A 19,669-nucleotide genomic window follows, 5' to 3' on the forward strand; every position below is an offset into this window, starting at 1 on the left:
GTTCTAATGTCCAACCTCACATTCTCCTCAGTCAGGCATGGGAGAGGTGGGGATGGCAGAACCAGGACAACCAGGAGAAACCTCCTGGACCGAAAACTGGTCCCCCAAACCCAAGGGTCCCGGAATTCAGGGTAGAGCAAAAAGAGATCGAAAGAAACTGCCCCACACCAGTGAGTTGATGACCATCCCTGTGCCCACCCTGTGTGCCCCCATTTCACTTGGGCCATGTCTTTACAGGAACTCCAAGGACAACACACCCACTCACTTGGTGTCTTCTCTAGCTTGACCCTTCCACCGTCCCTCATATCAGTTGGCACTCCCTCTGGCACTCCCACTTGGGTATTCCCTAGTTCCTGCCCCCCCTCACCTGTGCCCCTTGTCACTCCCTGACCCCTAAGGACCCCTGTCCCCAGCCCTGCGAGCCAGTGCTGGCCCTTCTGAGTCAAGCCTTTTACCCCACAGCGGTGCAGAGGTTTCTGCACTGGGGGCTGCCTGCATCCTGGAACCGTTTTCTGGAGCGCCGGCCTGGTGAGTTTCCAGTCACTGCTGTCCTGCTGGGGGCAGGCACTGGGGGGCTCCTGACCATAGGTAAGTGAGTATGGGCAGAGCTGGGGTTGGGGCCTGCCTCTGGCCTTTGGTGGGACCTTGTGGCCGTAGGTCTCTTTCAGCTCCTGGTGAACCCGATGAATATCCACGAAGAGCAGAAGATGGTGGCCTTGTACAGTGCGGTGGGTCAGTGCTGTGCGACTGCGTGTGTGTAGGGTCCAGAAAGGGTCTCTTCTCAAGGGTCCCTTGTGGCCATGAGGGGAGGCACACAGCAGAGAAGCCAATCTTAGTTCTCAAGGTGTCTCCCCAAGCTAAGAGACTCACTAGGATCCTCATAATGCAGTCCAGGCCTCTCCCCTCCAGGACCTCCACCTCCCCGGGTCTCTTTTGCTGCTGTTCCTGATAAATTCAACTTAATGGGGCTGGAGAGACAGGACAAGGGTTAAATCCCTTACACAGCTGACCCTGGTTTGCTGCCCAAAGCCACAGAGGGATCCCTTGAGCACCCTTAGAAATAGCCCTTGGGTCTGGGCGGTGGCGCTGGAGGTAAGGTGCCTGCCTTGCCTGCGCTAGCCTAGGACGGACCGCGGTTCGATCCCCCGGCGTCCCATATGGTCCCCCAAGAAGCCAGGAGCAACTTCTGAGCGCATAGCCAGGAGTAACCCATGAGCATCACAGGGTGTGGCCCAAAAACCAAAAAAAAAAAAAAAAAAAAAAAAGAAATAGCCCTTAAACATTGTTGGGTGTAGCTCAAGCCTCCAAATTCATTCATTTGTTAACTCATTGGTTTGTTGAATCAGTTATTCACTGCACAAAATCATGGAGGCCTAGGAGGTGATGAGGGCTGACCAGCACCTGTTATTTGGAAGTTGTCACTAGTGGAGAGTCAAAGTATCTGAAGGAGAAGCTGTGTTTCTGGTGGTAATGTCTAGTATGAAATCATGTCAACTAAGGACTATGAAACAAATGGAGAGAATACCCTTAGCTGGAGGAGTTGGGGAAGGCTTCTCAGAGGTGGTGCCATTTGAATCGGCACATTGTGTCAGGAGTTTGGGCAGCAAGAACAGAATGCCTACCTGCAAGTGGGTTGACCACAAAGAAGGCTGCTTATCTCATGTGACAAACTTCCAGGTACAGTGTTTCTGGATCATTCTGCAGTTCAGTGACCCAGCACAAGGACCCACATTCCTTTGGCCTTTCTTCTTTTCTTTCTTTCTTTTTTTTTTTTTTTTTTTGGTTTTCGAGCCACACCCATTTGATGCTCAGGGGTTACTCCTGGCTACATGCTCAGAAATTGCCCCTGGCTTGGGGAGACCATATGGGACACCGGGGGATCGAACTGTGGTCCGTCCTACGCTAGCGCTTGCAAGGCAGACACCTTACCTTTAGCGCCACCTTCCCAGCCCCTCTTCTTTTCTTTTCTTCCTTCCCTCCTTCTCTTTCTTCTTTTCCTTCCTTCCTTCCTTCCTTCCTTCCTTCCTTCCTTCCTTCCTTCCTTCCTTCCTCCCTCCCTCCCTCTCTCCCCTCCTTCCTTCCTTCCTTCCTTCCTTCCTTCCTTCCTTCCTTCCTTCCTTCCTTCCTTCCTTCCTTCCTTCCTTCCTTTCTTTCTTTCTTTCTTTCTTTCTTTCTTTCTTTCTTTCTTTCTTTCTTTCTTTCTTTCCTTCTTCCTTCCTTCCTTCCTTCCTTCCTTCCTTCCTTCCTTCCTTCCTTCCTTCCTTCCTTCCTTCCTTCCTTCCTTCCTTCCTTCTTTCTTTCTTTCTTTCTTTCTTTCTTTCTTTCTTTCTTTCTTTCTTTCCTTCCTTCCTTCCTTCCTTCGTTCCTTCCTGCCTTCCTTCCTTTCTTTCTTTCTTTCTTTCTTTTCTTCTCTCCCCCTTCCCCCCTCCCCCCATACTGGTACTGGAGATCGGAACCTGGGTCTGCCATGTACAAGGCAGCGTGCCTCACTTGCTGTCCTAATTCTCTGTTCCCACCTTTTGGCTATTTTATTTTATTTTAGTAGTTCCAATTTTGCCTTAGTAATCATGACCTTTTTTTTTTTTTGCTTTGTTTTTAAGTCACACTCAACAGGGCTTACTTTTGGCTCTGCACTCAGGTATCACTCCTGGTAGGGCTCGGGGAACCCTATGGAGTTCTGGGAATCAAATTTAGATAGAATAATTCAAGGCAAACATCTTACTTGCTGTACTATCTCTCTAGGACCAGATCATTTCTTTTCTTTTCCCTTCTCCTGCTGCTGTTTCTAAGGTCAGGAAGGCAAACATCCTATCCATTATACTATTGCTCTGGCCCTGAGTTTTGGTTTTGAGCCATACTCAACAGTACTCAGGGCTGACACCTGGCTCTATGCAGGGCTTGATTCTTGGAGAGAGCTCAGAGAACCCTAAGAGGTGCTAGGGATTGATTGGGGGGTGGGGGGTGGGCCACATCCAGCTATGCTAAGGAATTATTCCAGACTCTGCACTCAGAAATCGCTCCTGGCAGGCTCAGGGTACCATATGGGATTGAACTCAGGTCTGTCCCGAATCTGCCTCATGCAAATGCCCTACCGCTCTGCTATGTATGCATCCCCAGGTGCTGGGAATTGGGGATTGAACCTGGGCTGGCTACATGCAAAACTGTCACCTTCCCCTCAGTAGCCCCAAAATGCCTATCCTTAAAAAAAAAAAAAAGGCAAAAATAAAGAAAGAATATGAGGCAACTTTTTGTCAACTATCACCCACAGCTTGCGTCTTTGGCCAAGAAGTCTAGGCCAAGGAACAAGTCCCTTTCAATGTCCTGTTGTGGCAGGACTGGGTGAGACCCAGCCATGTTTCCCCCAGGGGCCAGGGTAGGGACTGGCCCGAGCCCTTGAACAAAAGCTGAGTGTGTGAGCAAATCAGAGGAAGGCAGGAGAAACTGTTGGGTGGCACCGAGAGGGTTTTCTGCAAACCTGCAGGACCAGATGGAGCCGGCCTGGTGGAAAATGGGCGGAGAACACGGTGGTAAACACCGGGACTAGAGGGAGCTTGGCAACAGGCCACTGAGGGTGGCTACAGTGGGGGAAACGCCTGGCAGCATGAGACACCTGGAGTGGTGGACGCCCCAGCAGCACAGTCTGCAGGGTATATGAAGTTTTTTAGTCATTGTATATTTTGAGCAGGCCACGTGTCCCATGTATGTTTTCACAGGGTCTCTTAAGCTGCCTAGTGAAAACTAGAGTCTGAATTTTACGTGAAGGGGAACTTGGAGGCAGCTTGGTGCCTGCAAAATGCTGAGGACCCTGTAGAGCTAGAAGGAAAGGTCCCATGTCCAGAAAGGGGCCGGAGCAGTGGCACAAGCGGTAGGGCATTTGCATTGCATGGGCTGACCTAGGACTGACTGGTTTGATCCCATGGCATCCCATATGGTCCCCCAAAGCAGGAGTGATTTCTGAGTGCATCGCCAGGAGTAAACCCTAAGCGTCACCGGGTGTGGTCCAAAAACCAACAACCAAAAAAGAAAAAGGCATTGGCGGTTGTCAGACTCCTGTTGGAATCTTCTGGGTTCCCTGAGCAGCTCTTCCGGTTCCTTGGCTGGGAATGCTTCTGCGCTCCTGACAACACAGTCATCCCGCAGCTGACCCATCATCTCTTTTGTCCAGCCTTCCCTGCCCCACCCACCCTGCAGAAATCCCCGCTCCCAGCGGCTCCCACAGGCTCCGGGCACCTCCCTGAGCACTCGGCCCATGGCGCTAGAGTCATTTGTTTACTTGTCTGTCTGTCTCTCTGGATTATGGGCTTCCAGGAGCTCACTGTCTCCTGGTCGAGACCACATGTGAAACTGCTACAACATTCCAGGAGGAAGAGATGACGGGCTGGGATTGGGGACCAAGACTGGGAGTGCTATAGGGGAGGTGCCCGGGGAATGTGAAGGAACTTGAAAGTTTCTTCCCACTGTTCTGAGTACCATGTCTGAATATTTCTCTTGCTCTCTCTGCCCCTATAACTCCTCTCCACGCAGGAGAGGAGAGTGTTGGCCCCTTCCCAGCACCACTGCCACCAACACACACACACACACACACACACACACACACACACACACACACACACACACAGAGCAGAGTTCAGGTCAGTCCAGGTGTCTACCCCAGAGCTGGGTGCAAAGATGACAGGGCGACTCTGTCACTGGTAATTGAAAAAAATGAATGAGTGAGTGGCCTGGAATAGAGTCAGGGTAAAGCAGTTTGGGTAGTTCTAGAAGGAAGTGTGGGGACAGACTGGGAGCAAGGCAGCTTCCTCAGTAGCCTCTTCTGGCCTCTTCACAGGCTTGGGGGCCCTGGGCTGGGGAACCTCGCCTCACATCCGCTGTGCCACTCTCCTTCTTGTCCCCAAGATGCTGGGCAAGGAAGGAAGGCTCTTTGTGATGGGATACGCCTTGACTGTCATCTATGAGGGTGAGTGTGTGGCCCAGGGCACTCTCAACAACAGCAATCTCAACACCAAAACAACAGGAACATGAGGAAGAAAGACCCATTGTCAATCCCCCTGTCCCTGCTGGCTGTGTGTCACACACACACACACACACACAGAGCAGAGTTCATCCATTTCTCTGGGTCTCAGATAGTAAAGCACATGTGTTGTATGTGTGAGGTTCTGGGCTCACTCCCTAGAAATGTAGGCAGTGGCCTGGGTTTCCAGCGTTATCAGGTCTGACTCCCTATGCCAGTGGGGAAAAAAAAATCTAAACAGGGCCAGGGAGAGAGCTCAATGGGTGGAGCACAGGATTTGCTTGTAGAAGGCATTATTTGCTTTCTAGCTCCTATGATCCCCTGGCACCACTAGAAGTGGCCCCAAATAAAAAAAAATGAAGAAAAGAATGATCTTAGAGAGATAATTCAGGGATAAAGCAACTTTCTTTGCATATGAACATATGAGTTGGATCCCCAATTCCCACTAGGGTCCCCTGGGCACCAGCCTGAATGATTCCTGAGCACAGAATCAGGAGTAAACCCTGAGCACTCCTGGGTGATACAACCCACCCCCTGTCACCCCCCAAAAAAAACCTTGCTGGGGTCTTTCCCCAGGGCCTGTGGCCAACCTGCGCCACAACCTCAATGAAGTGATCGCCTCACTGGGCTGCACAGTGGAGCTGCAGATCAACAACACGCGGGCGGCTTGGCGTGTTGCCACCACTCCTTTGCGGACTGTCTTCAAGGACCTGGTGGTAGGGCCCCCCAGGGTTCCCCTTTCAAGGGTGGCAAGCAAGATATGGGAGCAGGAACTGGAAACTGACATTATTTCCCAGGGGCTGGAACATGTTCTGTATTTGCAGATTGTACCCAGATCCCTGGGCACTCAGCGCCAGGGGAGCTCATGCCCCCATCACTGGCACTGTCTTCCCTTACCACATTTCTAAATATGGGTGTAGGATGGGGTGAGGTGGCACCCTGCTCTGAACAACAAAAATAGTGTCAGGATCCTGGAGACTAGGCCAGGGGAGTTTGGAAGCTTCCAGGACTGGGGTGGGGTGGAGGTTGGGAAATTGGGAAAGCTGAGGGGTGGGATTGGCGCTGACACAGCGTGGGGCATCAGATAACAGTATGAGAGGCACAGTCATAGAGCCAGAGTGCACAGCGGTAGGGCACAGCGTTACGGCGTTTGCCTTGCAAGCAGCTGCTCAGGATGGACCTGGGTTCAATCCCCGGCGTCCCATATGGTTCCCCCAAGCCAGGAGCTGTTTCTGAGCACATAGCCAGGAGTAACTCCTGAGTGTTACTGGGTGTGGCCCCCCAAACAACAACAACAACAACAACAACAACAACAAAAAAGAGTAATAGCACAGCAGGTAGGGTGTTAGCCTTGCACGCAGTGGACCCAGGCTTGATCCCTGGCATTCCATATGGTCATCCCCCCCAGCCTGCCAGGGGTGATTCCTGAGTACAGAGCCAGAAATTAACCCTGTGCATAGCTAGTTGTCACAGAAAAAAAAAAAAAAGTTCATGGCTGGGGAAAGGCCAGTGAGGAGCTAGAAGGTGAGGCGAGGAGCATTAGACAGGAAGAGGATACATGAATTACTGGGGCTCCCTTCAGCTCCCACAGTCTGGCTACTTGGGGCAGGCAGTTTAGGAAGCTCCATCTTGACCCCTTCCCCCACCTTCACCCCTCACCTCAGAGCAGCAGAGACTTTCTGAAAGCTGAGACTCAGAACATCTCCAGCTCCTTCAAGGACCTAGATGCTCAAGTGAACAGCGAGCAGGGCTATGCCCCCAAGGCCAACGCAGCCCCCCAGACTGGGGCCCGCCACGCGAGGGCTCCCTGGACCTACCTCTCCACCCAGAAGATGTACGAGTTTAAGACCAGGCTACGCTGCTCCTGTGAGGAATATCCCAGGCAAGGCTGGGTGGGCGAGGCAGCAGGCCATCACAGCGAGGGCACCTCAGGACGCCTGGCCCTCCCCCAGATGTGGTGGACAAAGCCATCGTCAGCTGCCGCCTCTGGTTTGACCAGAAGTATGAGCACTGTCTGCTGCAAATCGGGGTCCCAATTCTTCAGCACCTACTTTGCCTCCCCATGAAGTTCAAGTTCTTCTGCAACATCGCCAAGGGTCAGCTCAGGCCATGGGGCACTGGGGCTGGGGAGCTGTGGCCTTGGGGACCATGAGGCAGCCCCTGGGAGAGGGGGCCCATGTGGGTTCTGAAGGTGGATACCCCTCTCTGACTCCATAGAACCTAGAATCCAGTGCCAGAGCTCAGGACTTCAACTAGGCTGCAAAACAACAAGCCTGGGGCTGGAGCAATAGCGCAGCAGTAGGGTATTTGCCTTGCATGCGACTGACCCAGGACAGACTTCGGTTTGATCTCTGATGTCCCATGTGGTCCCCCAAGCCTGAGCGATTTCTGAGTGCATAGCCAGGAGTAACCCCTGAGGGTCACCGGTGTGACCCAAAAACCAAATAAATAAATAAATAAATAAATAAATAAATAAATAACAATACCAGCACACACTCCACTCTAGAATTTTTTTTTTTTTTTTGGTTTTCTTTGAGCCACACCCGGCGGTGCTCAGGGGTTACTCCGGACTGTCTGCTCAGAAATAGCTCCTGGCAGGCATGGGGGACCATATGGGACACCGGGATTCGAACCAAACACCTTTGGTCCTGGATCGGCTGCTTGCAAGGCAAACGCCGCTGTGCTATCTCTCCGGGCCCTCCACTCTAGAATTTTGAGGGCTGAAGGGGATGAGCTTTGTGAAACAGGAGGAGGCCAGACAGATGGCACAATAGGGAAGGCTACACACCCAGGGGTTCCATTTCCAGAGTTCCCCTCATCCCCTCCAGGAAGGACCCCTGAGCACCACCAGGTGTGGCCCAAACCAACCATCCAGCAAGCAAAGCAGATGGACTTCAGTGATGTTTTCCATAGTTTCTGTTTGACCTGTCATGCAGGAGTGCAGGGAATCAGGACTCCCACTTTGGCAAAGAGAATCAGGGCACTGGGGAAGGGAAGAGCTCAGTGTCACCAAGTCAAGGGCAGAACTAAAAGCTAGGTGAGGGGTTGAAATGGTGGCACAGCGGCAAGGCATTTGCTTTGCATGTGGCTGACCTAGGATGGACCCTGGTGTCCCATATGGTCCCCCAAGCCAGGAGCAATTTCTGAGCACAGAGCCAGGAGTAACCCCTGAGCGTCATCCGGTGTGGCCCAAAAACAAAAAATAAATAAATAAAAATAAATTAAAGGTAGGGGCCAGAGTGGTGGCGTGAGCTGTAAGGTATCTACCTTGCATGTGCCAGCCTAGGATGGACCAAGGTTCGATACCCTGGCATCCCAGATGGCCCCCCAAGCCAGGAGTGAATTCTGAGCACATAGCCAGGAGTAACCCCTGAGTGTCACTGGGTGTGACTCAAAACCAAAAAAAAATTTTTTTTTTAAAGCTAGGTGAAGAGGTGGGTGAGGGGCTGACCTATCTGTCCCCCACCACCACCTTCCTTTCCACAGTAATGGGGGTTTGGTGCCGGAATCGAATCCCCGTGGAAGGCAACTTCGGGCAGACCTATGACTCTCTCAACCAGTCTGTCCAAGGCCTGGAGCAGGAGTTCTCAGCTAGCATCGAATTCAGGGTAGGAGGGCAGGTGGGAGAAGGGGTGGAGGAGGCAGGGCAGGTGGAAGGGGGAGAGGATGTAGTGTCTGCAGGCAGGAGGGCTGGTGCAAAGATGGGGAGGGAGCGGCAAGCCCTTGGCAGGGAAGGGGGCCTGGTGGGCTGGTGCCTGAGGTCTTCGGGAAGAGCCAGGGATGCTCAGGGCCACAGGAGGAGAGGCACCTGGTGGAGGGGATGGCGGGAGCCGTGGGACTGAGTGTGTGCTTTGTCCCCCAGGAGGAGAAGCAGGCCGTGCTGGTGGGAGTGGGCACAGGCTGGCAGCACATGAGTGCAGAGGTAAAGGACTATGTGAGGCACCAGGAGGCCAAGCTGGAGTGGATCCTGGGGCTTCTGCGTGTGCTGCTTTCCTGCACCTTCCTACTTCTTCTGCATTTGTGAGTCAGCAGGGGCTTGGGTGGGGCACAAGGTCTCCCTTAGGCCTGGGCCCTTCCCTCTCCCACGTTCAAGGAAACAGCCCGGGAGAAGGAGAAGCGGACTTGAAAAGGGAGACTGCAGTAATCTTCTCCCAGCCTTCATCCCTAGGCTGTCTTCTTCACAGATCGTTTTCACTTTTGATTTTTTTTTCCCCCTCTTGCCCTTCAGTTTCCCCTTGGATTTGACTTTGTGCCATTTTTATCATCTCATTCCGCTTTCATTTTCTCCCGCTTGCCAAGCTGGCAGCTACTTTCTCTACATGGGAACCAAAGTCCTCAACCCCACCCAGCCCGGTGTCCATACTGGTTGCGCCCACCTTGACTCCATCCCCTGCTGACCTCTGGACCCTGCATTTCCTGCCTCTCCTCCACACCCAAAGGCCTGAGTTGGGCAGGAGCTGGGCATAGAGAGCCACTGGGAGCCTCTTCTTTTCCTCTGTGCCTCCTGTGGAAGGAACCAAGGATGCTTGCATGTGACAAGTTCAATCAGGGAGTGGATGAAGGGCTCAGACCAGGGTCTGCCCTCAGAGACTCATAGTCCAGGACAGGAAAACAGAGGTGATTCAGGGCTGTGCTGGGTGCTACCTTTCAGACAGATGTTAGAGCCATGAGTAGGCCTTGAAAGGTTGCCTGGGGGTCTGTCTGGTTGCAGACATGAAGGGTCTTTTCTTGGGCCTCATTCTGGCCTCTGAAATATGTGAAGGGGAAGAAGAGAAGACCTGGATGAAGGATGAAGACTGCAAAAGCCTAGACAGGACATTTAAGAAGGCCCCACCTGAGGATCCTGAATTGGGGGTGATGGCAGGATGGGGCAGTGTGTTAGGAGTGGGGGGCCAGGGTGGGGTGGAGCAGGAAACTGGCCCAAGATGGTCAGAGGAAAGGGAAAGCATCTGTAGGCTTCAGGCCAGTGTGGGGAGGGCAGGAAGGAGGCAAAGTGTCAAAAGCCACTTCCGAGCTTTCAACCTGGGTGAGGTCACTCGCTCCCAGAAGGGGCAGAACTGGCCAGAGGGCCAGGCTCGGCCTCAACGGAGCCACCACTAGGGGGTGCTCACACCCTTCCTTTGCCCTCCTTGTTCTTTCTAGCTTGAAGGCCAAGCTGGAATTTTACAGAACCAATAGCATGACATCTATTTCACAGTTTATAGGGTTTATTTAATGTAATGTGGCAAGTTTTTTTTGTGTGTGGGGGGCACATTCGGCTATGCTTGGGGCTTACTCCTGGGTCTGAGCTCAGGAATCCCTCCTGGTGGGGCTCAGGTGCAAGGGATCAAACATGGGTCTGCTGATACAAAGCAAGTGTACCATCTCTTTGGACCCTTAATGTTGCGATTTTTTTTCTTTTTTTGGGGCCATACTCGGTGACACTCAGGGGTTACTCCTGGATATGCTTTCAGAAATCGCCCTTGGCTTGGGGACCATATGGAACGCAGGGGGATTAAACCGAGGTCTGTCCTGGGTCAGCCATGTGCAAGGCAAACGCCATATGGCTGCACTATCGCTCCTGCCTTTTTTTTGGTCCCTTAATATTGCAGGTTTTTGTTTGTTGCTTTTGTTTTTGTTTTTTTGGGTCACACCCACCAGCGCTCAGGGTTTATTCCTGACTCTACACTCAGAAATCACTCCTGGCAGGCTTGGGGGACCATATGGGGTGCCGGGATTCCAGCCACCATCCTTCTGCATGCAAGGCAAACGCTTTACCTCCATGCTATCTCTCTGGTCACTAATATTGCAGTTTTAAGCACATCTCAAGCTATTAGCATTTTCCTTTTGGGAACGCAGCTTTCTGTGGCACTTTGGGGGGCAGAGAGCTCCGTGCCCCTGCACACAGCCATACCCAGAGAAACCATGACTGTCCTCTGGTCTGGGTGGGGGGGCTCAAGATGAGCTTGCAGAATCCCAAGAGTTTCATTCTTCAGACTCAGCAGAGAATTAGGGACCTAAAGAAGAATGTGGGCTTCTACAAGATAAGGTGACACCCATCACCCCAAGGGGGTCTCCCCATCCTTGTATCTTTGCTCCTGGTATTCCTTCCACTTGCTCCACATCTAGACAAGGCTCTCAAGCATACCATCAACTGAGGCCACATCTAATCCCAGTCAGCTCTTCTCTACATGCTAGAGTAACTGTCTTTCATGGGGTTGTGGGCTGTCGGGGGCCAGCAGAGTTCTTTCCCAGGCTAGCGATGGTGCTGTTCCTCCTGCTGGCTCTGCTGAATGCCAGGGCCTCAAGGAAGTGCCAGGCTGTGGGGACTGAACAGAGGTGCCCACCTGGTTTCCAGGTGTTTCTCCTACACTGACAACTACAACAAAGACATCCGCTTCGACAACATCTACATCAGCACTTACTTCGGTCAGATAGATACACGTAGGAAGAAGTTGGTAAGTGAGGGTCAGGGTCGGGCACAGCACCACTGGGGGCAGATGTGTTAATAAGCCCTGGGGACCGGAGGTAGGACATTTGCCTTGCATGCAGAAGGATGGTGGTTCGAATCCCAGCATCCCATATGGACCCTCCAGCCTGCCAGGAGCGATTTCTGAGTGTAAAGCCAGTGTAAAGGGGTGATTCCTGAGCGCTGCTGTATGTGACCCAAAACCCAAAAAAAAATAAAAAAATAAAAAAATAAAAGCCCTGGCATGTTAGTCGGGGACAGCAGGATGGGGTAGCCTCCTTACATGAATTTGTGGTGTTTCAGGGCAGAACGTCTCTGCTGCCACTCCGCAAAGCAGAGAGAAAAGAAGTCATTTTCCCCTTCCACCCCACTTTCCAGGCCTCAGAAACAAAGAATATGGTAAGCAAATGTGAGGGCAGGAGCAGAGGGGTGGGGGCCTGCCGGGCACAGCCCAGCTCCCTGCTTGGCTCTCTGGCAGGCCAGGGAGCTCCTGGAGACAATGCCCGTGCTGCTGCTGCTACTGCTGATGTGTGGTCTGGACTGGGCGCTCTTTGCCATCTTTGACACCATCCGTCACTACTCTTTCCTGCAGTACTCCTTCCACAGTGAGCAGACACCTGAGGACATCCCACATTTTCTTATCCCCTCTCAGATCCTCCCTGTCCCCTCAGGGTCAGATTTTAGCCTTAGTGCCTGAGTGACTGCTGTCCCAGGCCCTTAGTTCTTGCCTACAGCAGGAGATTTAAGGGGATTAGAGCCAAACCAAAGTGGGTAGGACACTTAACTTTCATGTGACCAACTTGGGTTCGATCCCCAGCATCCCATAAGGCCCTCAAACCCGCCAGAAGTGATTCATGAATGCAGAGTCAACAGTAACCCCTGGGCACAGCTGGGTATGTGCCCCATAAATAAATAAATAAATAAATAAATAAACAAACAAACAGGAGAGGTGGAATAGGGTGATAATACAGTAGAGGGAGTGCACTAGCTTTGCACAAAGCCAAACTGGGTTTGATTCCTGGCTCCCCAGTTGGTTCTCTGAGCACCACCAGGAGTGACCCCCTGAGCTAGGAATAACCCCTAAGCATCTCCAAGTGTGGCCCCCAAACAAATAAAAACAGCAGAGTCGGTCTGTGGAGAAGGATGGGTGACCTGCCACCACCCTTCCTGACCCTCCCCTTCTCCCCAACACCTTCCTGACTGCCCTCCCTCTCTTGGCTTCAGGCAGCCATAAATTAGAGGTGAAGGTCGAGGGAGACTCAGTGCTTGCCCGACTTCTTCGGAAAACCATCGGGGCCCTGAATACATCCTCAGAAACGGTGGTGGAATCAAACAACCTGCGTGAGTGATGCAGAAAAAGTGGAGTGGGTGGTAGGGGACACAGGACAGTTTCAGGGCAGAGAGGTGAGGGGCTGGGCCTGGGGTGTGGGGAGATGGTGTGGCATGCTTGAGTTGGGGGAAAACATTAAGCTTGAAGAGCTGATATGTCACAGGTTTGGGTCACAGCAGTTTGGGGCTGAGGCCTGAGCTACAGGGAAGTGCCAGATTTTGGAAGCAGTGTTGGCCTATGATTCTCTGCATGGTCATTTCTTCCTCTGTGCCACGTTGGATAAAAAAGACACATGGAGGGCAGAGCAGTAGGGCATTTGCCTTGCATGCAGCTGACCCAGGACAGATCTGGGTTCGACCCCTGGCGTCCCATGTAGTCCCCTGTACCAGGAGTGATTTCTGAGCACAGAGCCAGGAGTAACGCCTGAGTGCCACTGGGCATGGCCCAAAAACTGAAACCAAAACCAACCAACTAAACAAACAAACAAACAAACAAACAAAAAGACTCATAGACTGGTGCTCATGAAATAGAAAACAGGGTGGGAATGTGTTTTATTTGCTGGGAAGGGTTTGTGCCATACTCAGTGTTGCTCAAGGGGATCTCCCAGCTCTCAGAGCTGGGTCCATTCTTTTATTTCAATTTTTGGGCCACACCTAGGGGTTCTCAGGGGTTACACCTGTCTCTGTGCTCAGAAATTACTCCTGGGGCTAGAGAGATAGCATGGAGGTAAGGCATTTGCCTTTCATGCAGAAGGATGACGGTTCGAATCCTGGCATCTCATATGGTCCCCTGTGCCTTCCAGGGGTGATTTCTGAGCATATAGCCAGGAGTAACCCCTGAGTGATGCCGGGTGTGACCCCCAAACAAAACAAAACAAAAAATGATGGGCCCGGAGAGATAGCACAGCGGCATTTGCCTTGCAAGCAGCCGATCCAGGACCAAAGGTGGTTGGTTCGAATTCCGGTGTCCCATATGGTCCCCCGTGCCTGCCAGGAGCTATTTCTGAGCAGACAGCCAGGAGTAACCCCTGAGCACCGCCGGGTGTGGCCCAAAAAACAAAACAAAAAAAAAAATTACTCCTGTAAACTCAGGAAACCATATGGGATACTAGGGGTGGAACCCGGGCTGCTCCAGCCCTTGGGTTCATTCTTGAAAGTGCTCAGAGACCACCTGGTACTGAAGATCAAACTGCATTCAGCCTCCTGCAAGGCAAGAACTGACCCTTTGTGCTATGTCTCCAACACAAATGGTCCCCTGAGCAACCCTGGGGAGTGATTGCAGAGCAAAATGCACAGGCAGTAGCACCTAGGCGCAACCTGAGTGAGTTTCCAAACCAGATGAGGGAGGGAAGGTGGAGAGAAAGGCTGGGTAGAGGCCTAAACTGACTGGCCTCCTGACCCTGCTCTTCTGGGTCTCAGCCATGCCCTTCCTCTTGCAGCCTGCCTGCCCCAGACCTTGAGCCTGAGTACCAGTGCCTACCTGAGGACTGTGCTCCCAGTCATCGTGCTCATGAGCCTCTGTCTGCTCCAGGCTTTCGGCTACCGGCTCCGCAGGGTCATTGCAGCCTTCTATTTCCCCAAGGTGCGCCCAGCTCCCCCGAGCCCTTTCTATTTCTGTGTGCCTGCAAGTGTCCTTGTGAGTCCTGTGAGTCCTTGTGTGTCCACGCCCTGGGCCTTAAGAACACTCACTCTGGCCTTAGAAGAAGACTCGGTTGGGGCCAGAGAGATAGCACAGTGATAGGGCATTTGCCTCACATGCACTGACCCAGGAGGGACACGGTTTGATTCCCGGCATACCACATGGTCCCCCAGTTTGCCAAGGGCAATTTCTGAGTGCAAAGCCAGGAGTAACCCCTGAATGCCGCCGGGTGTGGCCCCAAACCAGTCAATCAATCCATCAATAAATAAATTAAAAAAAAAAAAGGATGACTTAGTGGATAGCTCAGCGGTAGGGTGTTTTCCTTGCATGCAGCCAAGCCAAGACAGACCCCAGTTCAATTCCCGGCATCCCATATGGTCCCCAAGCCTGCCAGGGACAGTTTCTGAGCACAGAGCCAGGAATAACCTCTGTGCATAGCCAGGTAAGGCCCAAAACACCAAAAGAACAAAAACAAAAAAAGATGATTCGGTGCTCAGCTCCCAGGATCGCTTTCCTCCTTTCTCTCCTGGCCCCAGAGGGAGAAAAAGCGGATCCTATACCTCTACAATGACCTGCTGAGGAAGAGAGAGGCCTTCACCCGCTTGCGGAGGGCAGCCATCCTGAGGCGTGCGCGGCAGCAGAGTGCCCCCGTGAGTTCAGCGCCAGCTCCTACATCCAGCCTGCATTCACTCACTTTCCAGGCCTTCCAGGGCTTAGTGCAGTTGGCTTGGAGGCATGCTCTGGAGGGACACCGTTCTGACCATCTCTGTACCCCGAGATCCATTATAACCTAAGATACTCAGGTGACACCTCAGGAAAAAAAATCACAAAAAGAGTCAAGGCGAGGGGCCGGGCGGTGGCGCTGGAGGTAAGGTGCCTGCCTTATCTGCGCTAGCCTAGGAGACGGACCGCGGTTCGATCCCCCGGCGTCCCATATGGTCCCCCAAGCCAGGAGCGACTTCTGAGCGCATAGCCAGGAGTAACCCCTGAGCGTTACCGGGTGTGGCCCAAAAAAAAAACCAAAAAAAAAAAAAAAAAAAAAAAAAGAGTCAAGGCGAGAGAGAAGGGCAGAGGGGAAGTACTTTTCTGCATGTAGTAAGGTCCATCAGAGCCCCAGCAGGAGTGATCCCTGAGAATAGATAGGACCCCGATTTAGCCCTTAAGCATCTCTGGTGTGACCCAGAAACAGATAACCTAGCAGACAAGGGGAGAGTCAAAGTGATAAATCCAGACTGGCCCAAGAAGAATGAGAGGAAATATAGTATCTGAGGCCAAAAGACAGGGGCCAGGCATTCAACACAGCGCAGAGGAGGGAGATGTGGGTTGGGTTCGGGGTAAATGGAATAAATTGACTCAGGAAAGGCGAGTTCCAGTCCACACTTGCCTTAATTATTAGCCCTGTAATCCTGGCCATGGTTCTCCTTGGATCCAATTTTTCCCTCTGAAGAACTCTGTGTGTGTGTGTGTGTGTGTGTGTGTGTGTGTGTGTGTGTGTGCGCACATATTTGTAAGGCATGTTCAATATCTAGATGTCAGCACAGATTGGGGATTGGATATGGAGCATCAGGGCCAGAGGAACGGGGTTAGACCCCTGCCTCTTTTCCTCATTAATCTAACAGCTAAGGTATTAGCCCTAACAGAATCCTATGCTTTTTCCCATCCGTAGACTGGAGGAAACTACTCCCTCAGGATGTTGCTAGGATAGACTTCTCCTTGTATAGATTTTGATGAGCAGATGGAGATGTGAAGGGCATTTATCCCCAACCAAGGGAATAAAGCTGTGCAGTGTGTAGGGCCACACCCTATCATGCTTTGGAGGAACCATATGGCACCTGCCCCTAGTCCTTTGAGCCATATCCTCCACTGTAGTTTTTTGTTAACACCCGGAAGTGCTCAGGGATCTACACTTAGGGATCATTCCTGGTGTGTTTGAGAGATATCTGGGATGCCAGGGATTGAACCCAGGCCTGCTGCTTGCAAGGGAAGAGACCTACTTGCTGTACTATCTCCTGGACCTCTATGGTAAATGTTTTTGTTTGTTTGTTTTGTACTCAGTGGTGCTCTGGAGTTACTCCTGGCTCTGTGCTCAGAAATCACTCCTGGCAGGCTCAGGAGACCATATGGGATGCTGGGATCAAACCCAGGTCCGTCCCAAGTAGGCTGCGTACAAGACAAATGCCCTACTGCAGTGCTATCGCTCTGGCCCCCTATGGTAAATTTGTTTGGTTTTGTTTTGGGTCTCATCTGGCAATGCTCAGGGGTTACTCCTGGCTCTGCATTCAGGAATTACTCCTAGTGATGCTGGGCGGTAGAGGGGACCATGTGAAATGCTGGGGATTGGTGCAAGGCAAGAGCCTGCCTTACTGTACTATCACTCTAGCTAACTATCTAAAACTGGACGGTGCTCCCAGTCAGCATGCTTGAGAGCCTCTGTCTGCTCCAAGCTTTCAGAGCAAACCTGACCCCCCCCCCCAATCCAGCCCCCATCTCCCTCCTCTGAGCTGTGTTGAATGCCTGGTCCTTAAGCCCTTCAGCAAAATCTGTCTTTTGGCCTCAGATACTGTATTTTCTCTCATTCTCCTTGGATAGATATCTATCGCTATCACTCTGGGGTAAAATATTTTTAGCAAAGATACTTGATGCAGTGGCCTTGCAATTTGTGGGATCAGGTGCTGGATGGGGAGAAGGTAATGTTATGAACCAGGTCTATTATTTGGAATCAGGGTTTCTTTCTTTCTTTTTTTTTTTTTTTTTTTTTGGTTTTTGGGTCACACCGGGTGAGGCTCAGGGGTTACTCCTGGCTATGTGCTCAGAAGTCGCTCCTGGCTTGGGGGACCATATGGGACGCCAGGGGGATCGAACCATGGTCTGTCCTAGGCTAGCACTGGCAAGGCAGGCACACCTTACCTCTAGCGCCACTGTGCCAGCCCCATGGAATCAGGGTTTCTTTAGGAAAACCAGTTAACCTCTTAAGTACAAAGTGGGGAACACAACAGTGAATGTGTTATCTCAACCTAACCACGGAACTCAAAATAGGATTGATGATTGGTTGTTCTTCCTTCCCTCTGTCCTTCCCTCCCTCCCTCCCTTCCTTCTTACATTCTTTCCTATTTCCTTCCCTCCTTCCTTCCTCCCCTTCCTTCCTTCCTTCCTTCCTCCCCTTCCTTCTTTCCTTTCCTTTCCCCTTCCTTCCTTTCCTTTCCCCTTCCTTCCTTCCTTCCTTCCTTCCTTCCTTCCTTCCTTCCTTCCTTCCTTCCTTCCTTCCTTCCTTCCTTCCTTCCTTCCTTCCTTCCTTCCTTCCTTCCTTCCTTCCTTCCTTCCTTCCTTCCTTCCTTCCTTCTTTCTCTGTCTGTTTGTCTCCCCCCTCTTTCCAGACCTGGCACATCCTCAGGGCTTACTTCCTCCCTCGCTCCTGGAGGGGTTGGCACATCACATATGGTGCCTGGGATCAAAACCCTGGTGCACACAGGGTGGCAGGCAGGAGCCCTACCTGCTGTACTATTTTCTCCCATCCAGGACGATTGATCCTTAGGACGATTGATTGATCCTTAGGACGGTCCAGGCTGCCAGGAAGAGGCGGCTCCCGGCTGCATTCCCTGCCACTCCATTGGTGGGGGTGGGGGGAAGGAAAGCTGTCTAGATCCACTGCCTTGGCGACTCAGCTGGGCTCAAAACGTGACATTGTCAGGCGCGGGCCTGTTCCTCTCCCTCCCTTCCTGGCACCCCTCCCTCTCTTCCTGGCACCCCTCCCTCCTTCCTGGCACCCCTCCCTCTCTCCCTGGCACCCCTCCCTCTCTCCCTGGCACCCATCCCTCTCTCCCTGGCACCCTTCCCTCTCTCCCTGGCACCCCTCCCTCTCTCCCTGAAACCCCTCCCTCTCTCCCTGAAACCCCTCCCTCTCTCCCTGATACCCCTCCCTCCCTTCCTGGCACCTCTCCCTCTTCCTGACACCCCTTCCTCCCTCCCTAGTACCTCTCCCTCTCTCCCTGACACCCCTCCCTCTCTTCCTGACACCCCTCCCTCTCTCCCTGACACCCCTCCCTCTCCCTGACACCCCTTCCTCCCTCCCTGACACCCCTCCCTGTCTCCCTGAAACCCCTCCCTCTCTCCCTGAAACCCCTCCCTCTCTCCCTGACACCCCTCCCTCCCTTCCTGGCACCTCTCCCTCTCTCCCTGACACCCCTCCCTCTCTCCCTGGCACCCCTCCCTCTCTCCCTGGCACCCCTCCCTGTCTCCCTGACACCCCTCCCTCTCTTCCTGACACCCCTCCCTCTCTCCCTGGCACCCCTCCCTCTCTCCCTGGCACCCCTCCCTCTCTTCCTGGCACCCCTCTCTCTCTCCCTGGCACCCCTCCCTCTCTCCCTGACACCCCTCCCTCTCTCCCTGACACCTCTCCCTCTCTCCCTGGCACCCCTCCCTGTCTCCCTGACACCCCTCCCTCTCTTCCTGACACCCCTCCCTCTCTTCCTGACACCCCTCCCTCTCTCCCTGGCACCCCTCCCTGTCTCCCTGACACCCCTCCCTCTCTTCCTGACACCCCTCCCTCTCTCCCTGATACCCCTCTCTCCCTGGCACCCCTCCCTCTCTCCCTGACACCCCTCCCTCTCTCCCTGGTACCCCTCCCTTTCTCCCTGGCACCTCTCCCTCTCTTCCTGACACCCCTCCCTCTCTTTCTGACACCCCTCCCTCTCTCCCTGGCACCCCTCCCTCTTTCCCTGACACCCCTTCCTCCCTCCCTGACACCCCTCCCTCTCTCCCTGGTACCCCTCTCTCCCTGGCACCCCTCTCTCTCTCCCTGGCACCCCTCTCTCCCTGACACCCGTCCCTCTCTCCCTGGCACCCCTCCCTCCCTCCCCGGCACCCCTTCCCTTCCTCCTCGCGCTGACTCCCCTCTTCTCCCTTCTCCCTCCACAGCGCCGCCACCTGGCGGACTGGCTGCACCGTCGCCTCCCGCCGCTGCGGCCCTGGCTGTGCCGGCGCTGCGTGGTGTGCCAGGCGCCCGAGACGCGCGAGTCCTACGAGTGCCCGACGCCGGGCTGCCGCGCCGTCTACTGCGGCCCGTGCTGGGCGGACATGCGGCGGCGCTGCCCGGCCTGCACCCCGCCCGAGGAGCTGTCCTCCTCGGCCTACAGCGACAGCGACGACGACGCCACCTACGCGGGATGAGGGGGGGGACCCGCTGCTCCCCAAAGGGCAGAATAAATAAATAATAAAAAATAATAATGGTAATAAATAAGGACCG

General features: G+C 53.2%; 1 protein-coding gene across 1 annotated transcript; it reads left to right on the forward strand.

Moving 5' to 3' along the window:
- Positions 1-37: 37 nt before the first annotated feature.
- Positions 38-19,593, forward strand: DCST1 (DC-STAMP domain containing 1). The gene is made up of 16 exons (XM_049781605.1): positions 38-170; positions 463-588; positions 658-732; positions 4,829-4,957; positions 5,588-5,727; positions 6,676-6,877; positions 6,964-7,107; positions 8,498-8,619; positions 8,874-9,031; positions 11,349-11,448; positions 11,763-11,858; positions 11,938-12,064; positions 12,684-12,800; positions 14,228-14,370; positions 14,964-15,077; positions 19,342-19,593. The coding sequence occupies exons 1-16, from the start codon at positions 38-40 to the stop codon at positions 19,591-19,593; spliced, it is 2,178 nt and encodes a 725-aa protein (XP_049637562.1).
- Positions 19,594-19,669: the final 76 nt, after the last annotated feature.

Source organism: Suncus etruscus, chromosome 10, assembly GCF_024139225.1.
Source record: "Suncus etruscus isolate mSunEtr1 chromosome 10, mSunEtr1.pri.cur, whole genome shotgun sequence".
Classification (NCBI taxonomy): Eukaryota; Metazoa; Chordata; class Mammalia; order Eulipotyphla; family Soricidae; genus Suncus; species Suncus etruscus.

What these genes read in the sequence shown, in the direction of transcription:
- DCST1 (XM_049781605.1), top strand. Translation starts at nt 38, where the DNA reads ATGGGAGAGGTGGGGATGGCAGAACCAGGACAACCAGGAGAAACCTCC. An exon ending in AAAGAAACTGCCCCACACCA is followed by an intron (nt 171 to 462) that starts GTGAGTTGATGA and finishes TTTACCCCACAG; the next exon opens with CGGTGCAGAGGTTTCTGCAC. An exon ending in TGGGGGGCTCCTGACCATAG is followed by an intron (nt 589 to 657) that starts GTAAGTGAGTAT and finishes TTGTGGCCGTAG; the next exon opens with GTCTCTTTCAGCTCCTGGTG.